Source organism: Theropithecus gelada, chromosome 18 (assembly GCF_003255815.1).
Source record: "Theropithecus gelada isolate Dixy chromosome 18, Tgel_1.0, whole genome shotgun sequence".
Classification (NCBI taxonomy): Eukaryota; Metazoa; Chordata; class Mammalia; order Primates; family Cercopithecidae; genus Theropithecus; species Theropithecus gelada.
The window spans coordinates 62,937,819-62,952,013 of record NC_037686.1 but is presented as its reverse complement, the minus strand read 5'-3'; the positions used below and the strand labels follow the sequence as shown (position 1 = coordinate 62,952,013).

The 14,195-nt window shown below is 35.6% G+C and overlaps 1 protein-coding gene across 2 annotated transcripts in view; it reads left to right on the top strand.

Annotated features, from left to right (window-relative positions):
• RTTN (rotatin) overlaps positions 1–14,195 on the top strand; it is a 195,791-nt gene that overhangs the window by 136,606 nt on the left and 44,990 nt on the right. For both annotated transcript variants that reach the window (XM_025365662.1, XM_025365663.1), the window contains 4 exons: positions 2,285–2,477; positions 4,515–4,605; positions 8,108–8,261; positions 10,846–10,983. In XM_025365662.1, coding sequence (XP_025221447.1) covers positions 2,285–2,477; positions 4,515–4,605; positions 8,108–8,261; positions 10,846–10,983 — 576 coding nt within the window. The remainder of the gene's footprint in view (positions 1–2,284; positions 2,478–4,514; positions 4,606–8,107; positions 8,262–10,845; positions 10,984–14,195) is intronic.

Below are 14,195 nucleotides of genomic sequence, written 5' to 3'. Positions count from 1 at the left end.
TCTTTGCATGTATTTTCTTGTATAGGTTGACTTTTATAACCACGTATGTTTTACTTGCTGAAAAGAAAAATAAAATCAACAAAAATGGGAAACGATAACATGGAATACAAACAAATTAATCCAGTTACATTTCACATGAATAGCGTTGAAGTGAGAGAGTAAGTGACCCCAGTAACTCTCAGACATATTCTTAGGACTTTAGTTCTCAGACTAATGGCAAAAAGAACTGTAACCAAGCATTGAACTCTAGTTACTAGTTTTATTTTTTGCAGTATTATTAGTTAGAAATTCTGAAACTGCTTAATGTGTTTGTAAGGCAAGGCAAATAAATAAATGTATTGTATGTAGATAATGAAAGCCAGATTTTTTACTTTCACATAAGGGAAATTACAAATATGGAAGGAGGAAGGTGTTTAATGTTGGATTATATTTGGAATATTGGATTATATTTGGAGCTTTCAGTATGAATCAATTATTTTGTTTTTTAAGAGGTGGGGTCTCGCTCTGCCATCCAGGCTGGAGTGCAGTGCTGTGATCATAGTTCACTGCAGTTGCGACCTCCTGGGCTGAAGCGATCCTCCCACCTCCTCCCCTGAGTAGCCAGGATTAAAGGAATGTGCCACGATGCCTGGTTAATTTTTAAATCTTTTTGTAGAGAAAGGTTTCTCTATGTTACTCAGGCTGATCTTGAACTCCTTGCCTGAAGTGATCCTCCTGCCCCAGCCTCACAGAATTCTGGAATTATATGCAAATGATTTTTATTTCATAGAAAAAATATATGTTTATGTGCCCAGGGGTACGTATGTGCATGCACACATATATACACACACATTTTCTAGCTTAGAAACAATGACACGCCAAATAGCAATGTATACATTTAGTGCCCAAATCTTGTTTTCCAAACTCTGTTCTCCACTTTAGGGAATTGACACTTTGGAACAAATATCCAATTTTAGAGCTTGGGCTAGGAAAGAACAAGATGAACCTGGAACATCTTGCTGTGCCAGAAAGTAAGGGAAATGCTCAAAGGTTAATGGAGGTGTTAACTAATGTAGGTGCAGGTACCTTATTACTGTTCTAAAGTCTGAAAGTATTTTGGAGAAAAGGGAGCTCTCATACAGTGTTGTTGGGAACCACTGTGGAGAACAGAATGCAGGTTCCTCAAAAACTAAAAATAGAACCTACCCTCTCTGATCCAGCAATCCAGCTGCTGAGTATATATCCAAAAGAAAAAAAAAAAGCATATCGACGAGATAGCTGCACTCCCATGTTGATTGCAACACCATTCATAATAGCCAAGATAAGGAATTAGTCTAAGTTCCGTCAGCAAATGAATGGATAAAGAAAATGAACCATATATGTACACAATGAAATATTACTCAGACAGAGAAAAGAATGAAGTCCTGTCATTTGCAGCAACAAGGATGGAACTGGAGGCCATTGTGTTAAGTGAAATAACCCAGGCACAGAAAGACAAATATTGCAGCTCATATTTGGGAACTAAAAAAAAAAGTTGAACTCATGAAGGAGATAGAGAGTAGAATGAGGGTTACCAGAGGCCAAAGTGTGGAGAGCCAGGGATAAAGACGGGATGGTTAGTGGGTACAAAATACAGTTAGGAGGAATAAGATCTAGTGTTCAGTAGCACAACAAGGTAACTATAGTTAACAGTAATTTATTGTATATTTCAAAATAACTAAAAGAGTGGCGTTGGAATGTTCCCAACACAAAGAAATGATAAATGTTTGAGGTGATGGATGTCCCAGTTACCTTGATTTGAGCATTGTACATAGTATGCCTGTATCAAAATATCATCTGTACCCCATAAATATGTACAATGATTATATATCCATAATTAAAAATTAAAATATAATAAAAATAGTAAGATTTTACTCTGAAAAACATCAAAAGATATTTGAATTTGGATACTCTTCTGGCCCCTCGAGTTTCAGAAAAAGGATTGTAAATCATCTATTTGTTCCTCAGTGTCTGAATACTTGGGGCATGAAGTCATGTTCTACCCTTTCTGACTTGTCTCTTCTGCATATGACAATATTCGTGTGTACATATCTGCATCCACACATGGTGGAGGTTGGAGGTCAGGAGTAGCAGGGGTAGCCTGACCCCTAGCCTTAAGGTTAAGATGATCCAAGCAGCTAAGGCAATTCCCTAACTATCCATTATCATTTTCAGGAACTTTCCTATGATTATAAGAACTCTTGAGTATTGTACATAGCTATAAGGTAAATAAAATAGTAATTCTTATGTTTATTTTCAATAATAGGTCACCAGGAAAGTACATCACCACGGCCACCTCATGATTCATCTCTTTCTGCCCCCCTGCCCAAACTGTGTGTTTTTGTTACTCCATCTCTTCTTTCAGCAATGTGCAGCCTCTTGGACAACCTCTTGACGATTGCTCCCAGAGACACCGCAAAGGCTTTTCGACAAGCTCATCTCATAGAACTTCTCTGTAGGTAAGAGATTAAATACTCCTAGAGAGGCATGTTAGTAGAGATAAATTTACACAAGCTATATTCATGACTTAATATAAGATTTCTTGTGACCTGGGAATACAGCTTTATTCTTTTTTAGGCTCATTGAACTCTAGGAGTTTGCTTTTGCCAGAATTGTCTTGATAGTTTTTATTTTACATCTATTAAAGCACTTGTATTAGTTTGTTATCTTGACTATTAAGGCCAAAGAAAAACTCTTGCTTTCTAAAATTCATGGATTCTAAACCTTATTTATCCCCCAGCACACTTAAGGAATATGGTGCTATCCCCTATTCTTAATGGATGTGAGGGAGTTTGGGAATTCATCTTTTTAGTGGTCATATAAGAATAATGTCCCTGGGTTGAAAAATTATTGGTTAAATTCATTTGGAGTTATTTTGTTGTGGGAAATTAAACTTTTCATCAGAAAGTATTCTGATAAAATTTAGGGAAATTAAATTCAAAGAAAAATTCTTTGAATTTTTATTACTCACTTATTTGATATTAATCAGTCTGTAACATATTTTTTCTGAATTTCTAATAAAGTATAGTAGAAAAGGACTAGATATTGAATTCAGGCTGACCTAAGATCTAATTGTAGTTCATTCACTCAGTAGTTTGCAGCCTTGGGAAATTAATCTCTACTGTGTCATTAACACCTATTTAATGGGGTTAGTGTGAGAATTAAAAGTGATGGTATCTAGGATACCCCCTTATCTACTAGTAAATGTTACATCTCTTTTCTTCTGGTGTCCAGTTTATTCTAGCCAACCATACCCACCTCCTTTCGACCACATGTTTATTTGCATCTCTCTGTCTCTCTGTCTCTTTACCTTGGAACATTCACCATCTGAAATGTTTTCTGTCTTTTTGCCAAATCATAGTGCCTTCTCTTTGTTTTGGGGATATTAAAAGAATTCTAAAAAATATAAACTCTAAAAGAAATATTCCTTGTTTCACCTCATTCAATTGTAATTATTCCTTTAACATGTATGATATGCAATGAGTTTGTTCTGGCTTTGATATTTATTGGTCATATTTCTACTGTGCCTACTCAGATTGGAAAAGTAACTGCTAGTCAGTTGGCTTTCCTTCCTGGATGCTCCTGCTTGAAGATGACCAAAATAGAGCTCTAGGGATAGGATATTCTTTGCGTCTTATGAGTCAGCTAAGAGCCTGATGTGGCATTGAGGCCACAGGGGCATTAAAAGACCTTTTATGACAAAGGCTTATATTTCCATACCTGTTTTTCATTTTTGACTTAAAAAAAAATCCTACCTGTTTTACTTTATTTTTATTATTATTATTTTTATTTTTTTGACACGGAGTTTCACTCTTGTTGCCTAGGCTGGAGTGCAATGGCATGATCTTGGCTCACTGCAACCTCCGCCTTCTGGGTTCAAGCGATTCTCCTCTCTCAGCCTCCTGAGTAGCTGGGATTACAGGCATCCGCCACTACACCTGGCTAATTTTTGGTATTTTTAGTAGAGACGGGGTTTCACCATGTTTACCAGGCTGGTCTCGAACTCCTGACCCCAGGTGATCCGCCCACCTTGGCCTCCCAAAGTGTTGGGATTACAGGTGCGAGCCACCGCGCCTGGCCTGTTTTACTTTATTTTGTTTTTGTTACTTTCTAAATATGAACAGTGGTTTTGCTATTTTAGCCAGTATTTTTGCTATTAGGAAAGTAACCACCAAGGTTCCTGTTACTCATTTGCTTTCTTCCTGAATGGGCTGTATTGTATTTTATTCTGCTTTTAATTAGGTTTCTTTAGATATTTTCTTCACAACTCTTTGCTTCTCACTTTTCTCTGACAAGATATTTTCCTGTTTGAAGGTAACCCAGGATACAATTTGAAATTCTTTGAGATATATTTTTATAAACATTTTCTTTACTTATAAAGATCCTTTCTCTTGAATTGTATTCGAGTTACCTTTAAACTTCAAATTCTGATTTCTTAATCGTTAATAAAAAGTATACTAATCTTCTGAAGGATTTTCTTTTTCCGATTGTCACAGCATTGCAGATGCTACCCTCATACAGACATGTGTCCAGGAACTCAGAGCCCTGCTGCCTTCATCACCTCCAGCTGAACACACTCAGGCTCAGGTAAGCGTCTCAAGTCTGTTTGTGGGTTTGTTTATGTTAGGTGTCAAAAGTAAAAATCTTGTGAGGAGATACTAGTCATAGGAGAAGGATGAAAACTTCTCAAAATATACATGGTATGATGAGATTATTTGAAATATGTGACTTAAAATTTTAATATGGGACATGTTTGGATGTTAGAAAAGAGAGGTGGGGTTTGAAGACTTGGATTCTATTCTTGACTCCATCATTAACCAACTTTAAATGTATGATCAAGTGTCTGGATATCTTGGAGCACCACTTTAATAAAGAGGGACATTGGTATAGTTCACCTCCTGCTTCTGTGATTTTAGACTATCTCTGTTATGTCTGTTATTTACACCAAAGTTAAAGTTGTTAAAATATTTGGTGGCTAAGTTATATGTGTTTTCAAAGCCCAATTTGATAAAAGTGATGTATTATTGTTCCTTCACAGATATTTACTGTTTTAAATTCTTGCCTATAGCTAGAATCTATTTATAAAACATGCTTAACAATTATTCATGTAGCTGTTGCTAACAAAAATTTTATTTCAAAATCAAATTTTAAGAAGGGCTGCAAGATTTTTTGGGAGGTGATGAATTAAAGATGAAGTAGACCAGTATCTCTTGCTTTGAGATGTGTTCTTTGAACTGAATAAGACAGACCCCATTACAAAGTTTGGGAACGCTACACACATGGTCTTTGAAGCACTTGTCCTGGTGCAGTGTTTTCACCCGAGCATGCCTATTGCATAATGACTGTCTCCTCCATTTTTCTGCTCTCCATCCAGCAAATCTTTGTTGAGTACCTGTTGTGTGCCTGGATATTCTCCAAGTGAATAAAACAAAGACCCTTCCCCAAGTTGGGAGAATAGATAATTAGAAAATCCATATATGCCTGATGATGATAGACATCTCAGAAGAAAAATTAAAGTGATGGCAGAGTTGGAAGGGTAGGGCTGTTCTGCTTAGGATGATTAGTCAGTGACATGGGACCCGAAGTTAGTGAAGTTAGTCCTATGGTCATTGCAAGACCCCTGAGGTTGGGGTATGCTTGGCCTATCCAAGAAACAGCAAGGAGGGCAGAGTGGCTGGAGCAGAATCTATGAGGGCAAGATGAGACCACAGGGGCACAGTCAGCTCCATGAAGTCAGGGCCTTGCTGGCTGTTACATTCCGTTGTGTTCTGAGTGTCTGGCGCAGGGCTTGTCTCAAGACAGCTACTCGCTTGATCCTTGTGCGATGAGTGAATAATAGCAGTAGCAACAATTTATGGGTATTTGTTTTTGTTAATTCATGTAATCTTCACAATAATCATGAAGTTTCGTTAATGTCATAAAGGAAATGCCTGAGGCCCAGAAAGGTGAGTGACTTGTTCAAGGTCTCTGACATAGATTCCAACCCATGCAGGTCAGTTCCAGGGCCTACATTCTTAACCAGTGCACTAGCTGGTCTTACGTAGATTAAATGCTTTTGGGCTCTTGGTATTAATATAAGATTATTCACTCATTCCAGAAATTTCTTGAGCCTCTGCTTTACCAGATTCTGTTCTAGGTGCTAGTGATACATCCTTGAACAAAGCAGACGAGCATCTCTGCTCACGTAGAGTCTGTCATAAATGCAGGAGACAGTAAGCAAGTACATAAAATGTATTTTATCAGATAGTCACAAATGGTGTGAAAAAAGTAATTGAGGATGGGTAAAAGCGGTGTGTCAGCAAGGGGAGAGGTGGCTATTTTTAGGTAGTGTGGTCGGAAAAGGTCTCCTAAAGGTGACACTTAAGCAGAAAGCTGGGGAGGTGAGGGAGCAGGCTGCGAGTGCCTGCAGCAGACGGCGTGGTCAGAGCCCTGGTGGCGCGGTTATACTCTGCTAAAGGTATGATGTATTAAAGTTTGTGGTTGGTTGATTGGTATTTTTTTTTTAAGAGAGCCATACATAGAAAAAGAGTTACTTTATTAACTACTCTTAATACATTAATATTTTATTTAATCTTGAATGTGATCATATACAAAAGAATCTTTAGCAATTCAGCTTTTTCTCTATAACACTTCTTGCCTCACCTGGCATGGTTTATCTATTTATGGTAAGATTTCATACATCCAGAGGTCAGACTTGCTGTAATTTCAGTAGTGTAGAATATGAATGTAATATGAAGTCTCAAGACTTCACAGCAATAAACAAATTAAATTTCACAAACTGAAGAGTTTGTGTAGTCTAGAGCCACCTACATTTTTACATAAAGTAAGTTGGCAGATTAGATAAAGGGAGGATGCATTCATCAGGAGAAGTAGGACAGAACTATTTGTAAATAGTCTGAGACCGTTGACTTCAGAGACACATACTCCACAAATTTACAACAGGCCCTTGACTCTTCATTACCCTCTTACAACCCCAGAATAAGCTGAGAGGAAGAAGTGTGTGTGTGTGTGTGTGTGTGTGTGTGTGTGTGTGTGTGTATACAGAGAGATAATGACCGATTTCAGAATATCTTTATAAAATTCACTTATATGTAACTGGCTCATTGCTTGAGGGTAGTGGACAAATGAGACATCACAGCTCATTCTTTAATTGTTACATATTCAGAGGATTATTTTTCTGAAAAGTACTTTTGCCAGTTAATACTTAACAATATTAGCATCAGGCAAATTCCAGAGATGGTTTTGTTGGTAATATTGAAGATGATTTAATTTTTTCTCTTATAGTTAATAATAGTATTTTTATACTGAGGGCAAAAATAGAACATATTTGCATTTTAGTTGTAGCAATTAACTAGGCTATTAGGCTAGATAGCCCCCACCCCCACTTATGCACTTTGAAGGGTATTTTTGTAATCTATCTTTCTTTACAAAATTATAGACTTTATGGCTTTATTATATACTTTTCTACTTCTTCCAGAATATTGATTTCATAATTTGACTACTTGAAAAATATGGAGACTTTTTTTTTCTTTTCAAACAGAGTTTTGCTCTGTCACCCAGACTGGAGTTCGGTGGTGTGATCACAGCTCACTATAGCCTCTACCTTCTGGGCTCAAGTGGTCCTCCCATCTCAGCCTCCCAAGTAGCTGGGACTGCAGGCATGCACCACCATGCCCAGCTAATTTTTATATTTTTTGTGGAAACAGGATCTCGCCATGTTGTCCAGGCTGGTCTCAAACTCCTGGGCTCAAGCCATCTGCCCACCTTGGCCTCTCAAAGGACTGGCATTACAGTACGAATGTGTTGGCCACCACATCTGGTCAAGATTTTACTTTTTAAATGAAATTTAAAACTTGACTTGGAAAATATTGCTTGTTTGGTGTATAGTTGACAGTATTAACAGGGCTGTTAATGACATGCTTATGAGAAAAATAATGCTTTGTCTGCTATGTGTTAATTTCAGATCTTGAAAAATTATGATTAATATTTTATTTTTTATTAACTTGTGTTCCAAAAGTAAAATACTGTATCACTGAGATGGGCTTTTTATATGGCATGTTTGATTTTACCCTATCTCTTTTTCGAATAGGTTTCCTTTCTCCTGGAATACCTATCCTCTTTGTCCAGGCTTCTGCGGTCATGTTTGTTGGTGGAGCCTGACCTTGTGATTCAGGATGAGCTTATGAAACCTCTTATCACCAATATCATTGGAATTCTCACCATATGTACCAAAGATGTATTAGGTAAGCTTAATTGTTTTAGTTTAGAATGTAAGTTAATAATATTGAGGAAAAAAACTTACTCTGTTCCAGAAATTCACTTTAAGGTTACTTTTCAGTTTCTTTTTGCTAGTATTTTGGAAGGCTTTGATAATATGTTTCATAGTTTGGATGTCTTTTAATGATACTACTTAAGACAAGTGTATAGTATAATAATGGACTACGCTTGAGTTTTAAGAAATGAGAGCAAAGCTCTCTATGTGATGTTAGAAAGTACAGTGAGTTCTGGGTATTAATTATTCTTATAAACTATGGCTAAGGCTAAAAACCTGATAAATCATTCCCAATAACAAGTATAAGCCAATCTAGAATATATCAAACATTTTCTAAGGTCCTAAATTGTTGAAATGTGTGTATATTTTGTGATCTACTGTTATCTTCAGAGAAAATATTTTATGATGAAAAGTTAAATGTAATGCTTAGTGGAGAAAATTAAAGCAAAGTAGGATCTTTGTCAAAATCTAATATAATTGTTTTAAAAGTGGAAATAATCATTTATAATGAAGTAATTGACCATTTGGTAATTCTCTTTACCTTTCAGTTCGTTTTTATTTGAACTGTGGATTTACTTGGTTTTAGATCTGGAAAATGAAGTGTGTTATGATACCCAGCAGAGCCAGTTCTCAGCATCTCATCAGTGTTAAAATGATCTCGATGTTAAAGGAATAGTAATTCCTTACTTAGAAATTCAACAAGTGGCAGTGATATCCTAACTCAGCTTATTAGGTTAGACTGGACAAGCTCAGCAAGATGATACCACCCCCAGTTCCTAAGGAGTGAAAATTGATTCTGGGGAGAACAGGGTGAGGCAAAAACATCTTAGAAATTACAATGGTTTGTAGCCTCCCAAAGCTCAACTCTACCTGAGACAATCTTATTACTTAGTATTTCTCTTCTTGATTTTTCTTGAGAATTCCTTGAGAAACATTGATGTTGAGTTCATGGAAGATACACAAGATGTTTGCAAGACTAGTGCCACAAAACTGTGGTGAATAGATGATAGCAGCTGGAGGACCTTTGGTTAATTGTTCGATCCCAAGGTCATGTAGCAAAAGATGGTCTGTGTATCTTGGCTGCTATTGACTGCCTTGTGAATGCTTTTTATTGATCCTCTTGCCTTTCTGTATGATTTGGGCTTTGAAAATTAAATGGAAGTAGTATATATTTATTTAATTACATAAAAGTTGTTTAACCCATCATTAATTACATCAAGCGCTGAAAGGAAAAAATATCAACAATGTCTGAATGTACATCTATTAGCTGGTTAAATTAAAAATTGTTTTCTCATATCTAGCAAAATACTTTAAAAGTTCACTAAAAATATTTTTTAAGAAGTTTTTAAATTTTTTTCTGGAAAAAATAACTTTTAAATGATTTTATAAGAGTTTATTATATTGCTATTATGTATTATGAATTGTTTATGTATGTAAATTGATACATCGTGATATATAAAAAATAAATTACATGAAAAGTTATTTAGCAAGTATAGGTACAAAGCTAAATTTGGTGTTAATAGGTCTTTAATTTTTAACTTAATTTTCAGCTTAAATGTTTTATTCAGCTATTCTTAAGCCTGTATTGAATAAAAACAGTAAGCTCTATACTTAGCCTTTTTATGTACAAAGTACAGATGTACATATAGTACATAAAGAGATATACAGTATATCTGGGGAATTAAAACCTTATGGGGATGGCAATGAGGAAACATATTTCTAAAACAAATTCTTTAGGGAGCCACTAATGGCAAAAGGGTTGAAAAACACCAAGGATTGTCCTGGGAAGGTGCAATTTTCAAGTACCTCATAGGAGCTCAGTACACCTAGATGGATGTCCTCTGGGTTAACGTCCTATAAAGTTTACATTATAGTGGAATTTGATAAAAGATGACAAATCCTCCTGATGGCATGGCCAGAGAGAGTCCTCGGCGACTGCTCTACAGCTTCCATTTACCTGAGTGCAGAGAAGGGAAAATGTGTCCTCATCCTAGAAGGTTAATTGCTACATCCTTAGCCATAGGAAGAGCTGCAGAATCTTCTTTTGTGTCGTGCTTTTCTTTGTGGGATGATACTTTTCTTGGTTCTTCAAAGAAATTCCTTCTTTTCTACTTTGACCTTGGCACACTGTGCTTTCCTTTCACCCCTGCACAAAGCTGCTGGAGGGGATAAAGGAAATAGGGGAAAACTTACTCTGACAAAAGTAGCACAAACAATGACATGTTTTGATAATGTGCCAATATGTAGTTCTGCAGTCATGGCTTAATATTCAGTTTGTCACACCTTCTGATTGTTCTTGAGTATGCTTTAATAAGAGCAGAGTTCGTGAGTGTGGCTTTATATGCAGGAGGGTGGAGGGGAGATATCTTAAGAAGCAATGGAAAAGAGAAGTTAATTGAAATAACTGTTGGATAATGCTGAATTAGATTTGTCTTCATTTGATAAGTACACACCCCTCATTTTAAGTGTAATGAAGTGTCTGTGTTAAGTTTCATATCTTGAAAGGTTCTTTTCCTTTGTGTTGATAACTTGAAGTGTTTTGATTAATTTTGTAGATAAAGAGTTAATATCAGCTTTTTATCACACATGGACACATTTATTTAATCTTCTGGCCACGCTCCTGAGGAAAGCTGGTGCCGTCACACTCCCGTCTATTACCGTGGCCCTGGCCAAGCACTGGACAGCAGTGATTGGTAAGAAGATACTTGCATAATCTTGGGGGCGTTCTGCTAATAAAATGAGATAATTATTCTGCCTGTTTAGATATGTAAATTCACTAAAATTAAGTAATTATGGCGTGCATATAAAAGAGATATCAGGGTGCTTGCTTTGAAAAATTTGCAGTGTTCTTGAGCGCCCCCAAAAAATGCATTTTTGAAAAATTGAAACACGTTTTAAGATAACATAAAAGTGAGTTAGAAAAGCCTGTGGTTTTATTATTTTTTTTATTTTTAAAGCTTTTTAAAGACATCATCCCTGAAGCTCTCTTTTATTGTATTGGCCACTCTTGGTTTTTTAAAATTTTACTTTGAGTTCTGGGATACATGTGCAGAATGTGCAGGTTTGTTACACAGGAATACATGTGCCATGGTGGTTTGCTGCACCTATCAACCCATCATCTAGGTTTTAAGCCCCGCATGCATTAGGTATTTGTCCTAATGCTCTCCCTTCCCTTGCTTCTCACCCTCTGACACGGTGTTTGATGTTCCCCTCCCTGTGTCCATGTGTTCTCATTGTTCACCTCTCACTTGTGAATGAGAATATGCAGTGTTTGGTTTTCTGTTCCTGTGTCAGTTTGCTGAGAATGATGGCTTCCAGCTTCATCCATGTATCTGAAAGGACATGAACTCATTCTTTTTTTATGGCTGCATGGTGTTCCATGGTGTATGTGTGCTGCATTTTCTTTATCCAGTCTGTCACTGAAGGGCATTTGAGTTGGTTCCAAGTCTTTGCTATTGTGAACAGTGCCACAGTAAACATACATGTGCATTTGTCTTTATAGTAGGATGATTTATAAAACTTTGGGTATATACCCAGTAATGGGTTTGCTGGGTCAAATGGTATTTCTGGTTCTAGATGCTTAAGGAATTGCCACACTGTCTTCCACAATGGTTGAACTAATTTATACTCCTACCAGCAGTGTAAAAGCTTTCCTGTGTTCTCCACATCCTCGCCAGCATCTGTTGTTTTCCTGACTTTTGAATAATCACCATTCTAACTGATGTGAGATGGTATCTCATTGTGGTTTTGATTTGCATTTATCTGATGACCAGTGATGATGAATTTTTTTTTTCATGTGTGTGTTGGCCACATAAATGTCGTCTTTTGGGAAGTGTCTGTTCATATCCTTCGCCCACTTTTTGATGGGGTTGTTTTTTTCTTGTGGATTTGTTTAAGTTCTTGTGAATTTGTAGATTCTGGATGTTAGACCTTTGTCAGATGGATAGATTGCAAAAATGTTCTCCCATTGTGTAGGTTGCCTGTTCACTCTGATGATAGTTTGTTTTGCTGTGCAGAAGCTCTTTAGCTTAGATCCCATTTGTCAGTTTTAAGCCTGTGGTTTTTTAAAGGTACGTATGATACGATTATAAAACAATGAGATAAATTTTCTTGTATTGGTATAGAAACCAGTATCATTTCTGACATATGTGCATTGTATGCAGATACATCTTCATATATAAAATCCTGTATACGTGATAACATGGAAAGTTGTGATAACTTTCTCATGACATCAGAATTTTCTTAGAGTACAGAAATGCCAAGAGTATAGTATAATTATTTTTATGTTTTTCATATGATAGTTGCCCACTAAAATAAACATGGTTATCTTAAAACAACTAATCTTTAATTTTTCATGAAGCCTCCTAAATTTTAGCATAGCGAAAAGCTGTTTTTTAACATAAATATTCATAACTAACATTTATGTAACCTTTTTAAACAACCTGCTTAAATGTACTCAAAATTGAGTTATTTTAAGTTTCTAAAGTACCTGCTAAATCAACTGACTGATTTTTTTTTAACATTTATCATTTGATCATTCAGTAAAGTTAAATGCATGATACAATTTTTAACCAAAGCGATAGTAAGAATTATGGCAAAATGCATGTTTAACAAGGAACAGAATTGTTAGTTTTCTGGATATGGGAGTTCTGAGTCTACCATGGAGTACAGTGTCCACACAGGATATCATTATTTTGTTTAAAATATAATAATTGAAAGAGATTGACTGATTAAGACGTTGGGATTTTCTTCTTGTATTTATTGAGGGAAAATTAGTTTATCACCTGAATCGCCAATATTATCAATAGAAAGCATGATGCTACCCACATTAGATAAATCTGGCCAGCAGCTTGTTTTGGTAAATAAAGTTTTATTGGAATATAGCCACACTCATTTACATATTTCATATGGCTGCTTTCATGCTACAACAGTTGAGGTGAATAGTTGTGAAAAAGCCAGTTTCCTGCGGAGTATAAAATACTTGCTAGTTGGCCCTTTACAGAAAAAGTTTGCTGACCTCTGACTTAAACTTTACCTGACACTGTTTCTCTAGTGATAAATACATATTAAATTCAAAACCTTCCTTCAAAATATGTGTACAGTTTTATGTAATAGTAGTGCTAACCAAAAGTAACTTACTGCATAAATGGTTTTAATAATAGTAATGTTAATGAAAACATTAATAACAATTACTGATTTTTTTGCCATGGTTTTATTTTTGGTTTTTGTTTTTGTTTTTTTAATCAATTTCCATCTCATATGCCCATATACATTTAAAACATCTCGTGGTCACTCCATAACTTGTGTTATCTATAACAGTCTTTTCTCAGACTTGACTAATATTTGGACATCATTTAAATGAACATAATTCTTATGAAACCCCACTGCTACTTTATTTTTCTTATGTAACTTTAATTTGTACATGCCAAAATCTAAGCAAAAATTTTTGTGGTTATAATTCTCACACAAGCATAAATCTAAAATATAAAATCAAATAAAATTATAAATCCAATTTTTCAAGTTAATAAAATGTAAAACAACACATATTATTTTGATTAAACAACATCAGTGTTCACAATAGAAAATTAATAATGACTGTTTCAGTGTAAATTCCTTTTGAGTTTGGCCTGTTCTTTCTACTCTGTATTAAGTTTGTGAATCATCAGTTCATGACCACTCATGTGCTGTCTGAACTGCTGTGAAATATTTGTTTGTACATTGTGCCAACACTGCATACTAAGTCTTGCTTTTAAGTTCTGTTTGGCATCAGCTCCTTTAAAAATTGCAACACAATCACATAAGTTGGTAATCTAGATGATCCAGAGTATAGTTACTTTAAAATCAATTTGATTTCCTTCTTTGTTTAATTTTGAAGAAATTTTCAAACATTCACATCTGAAATTAT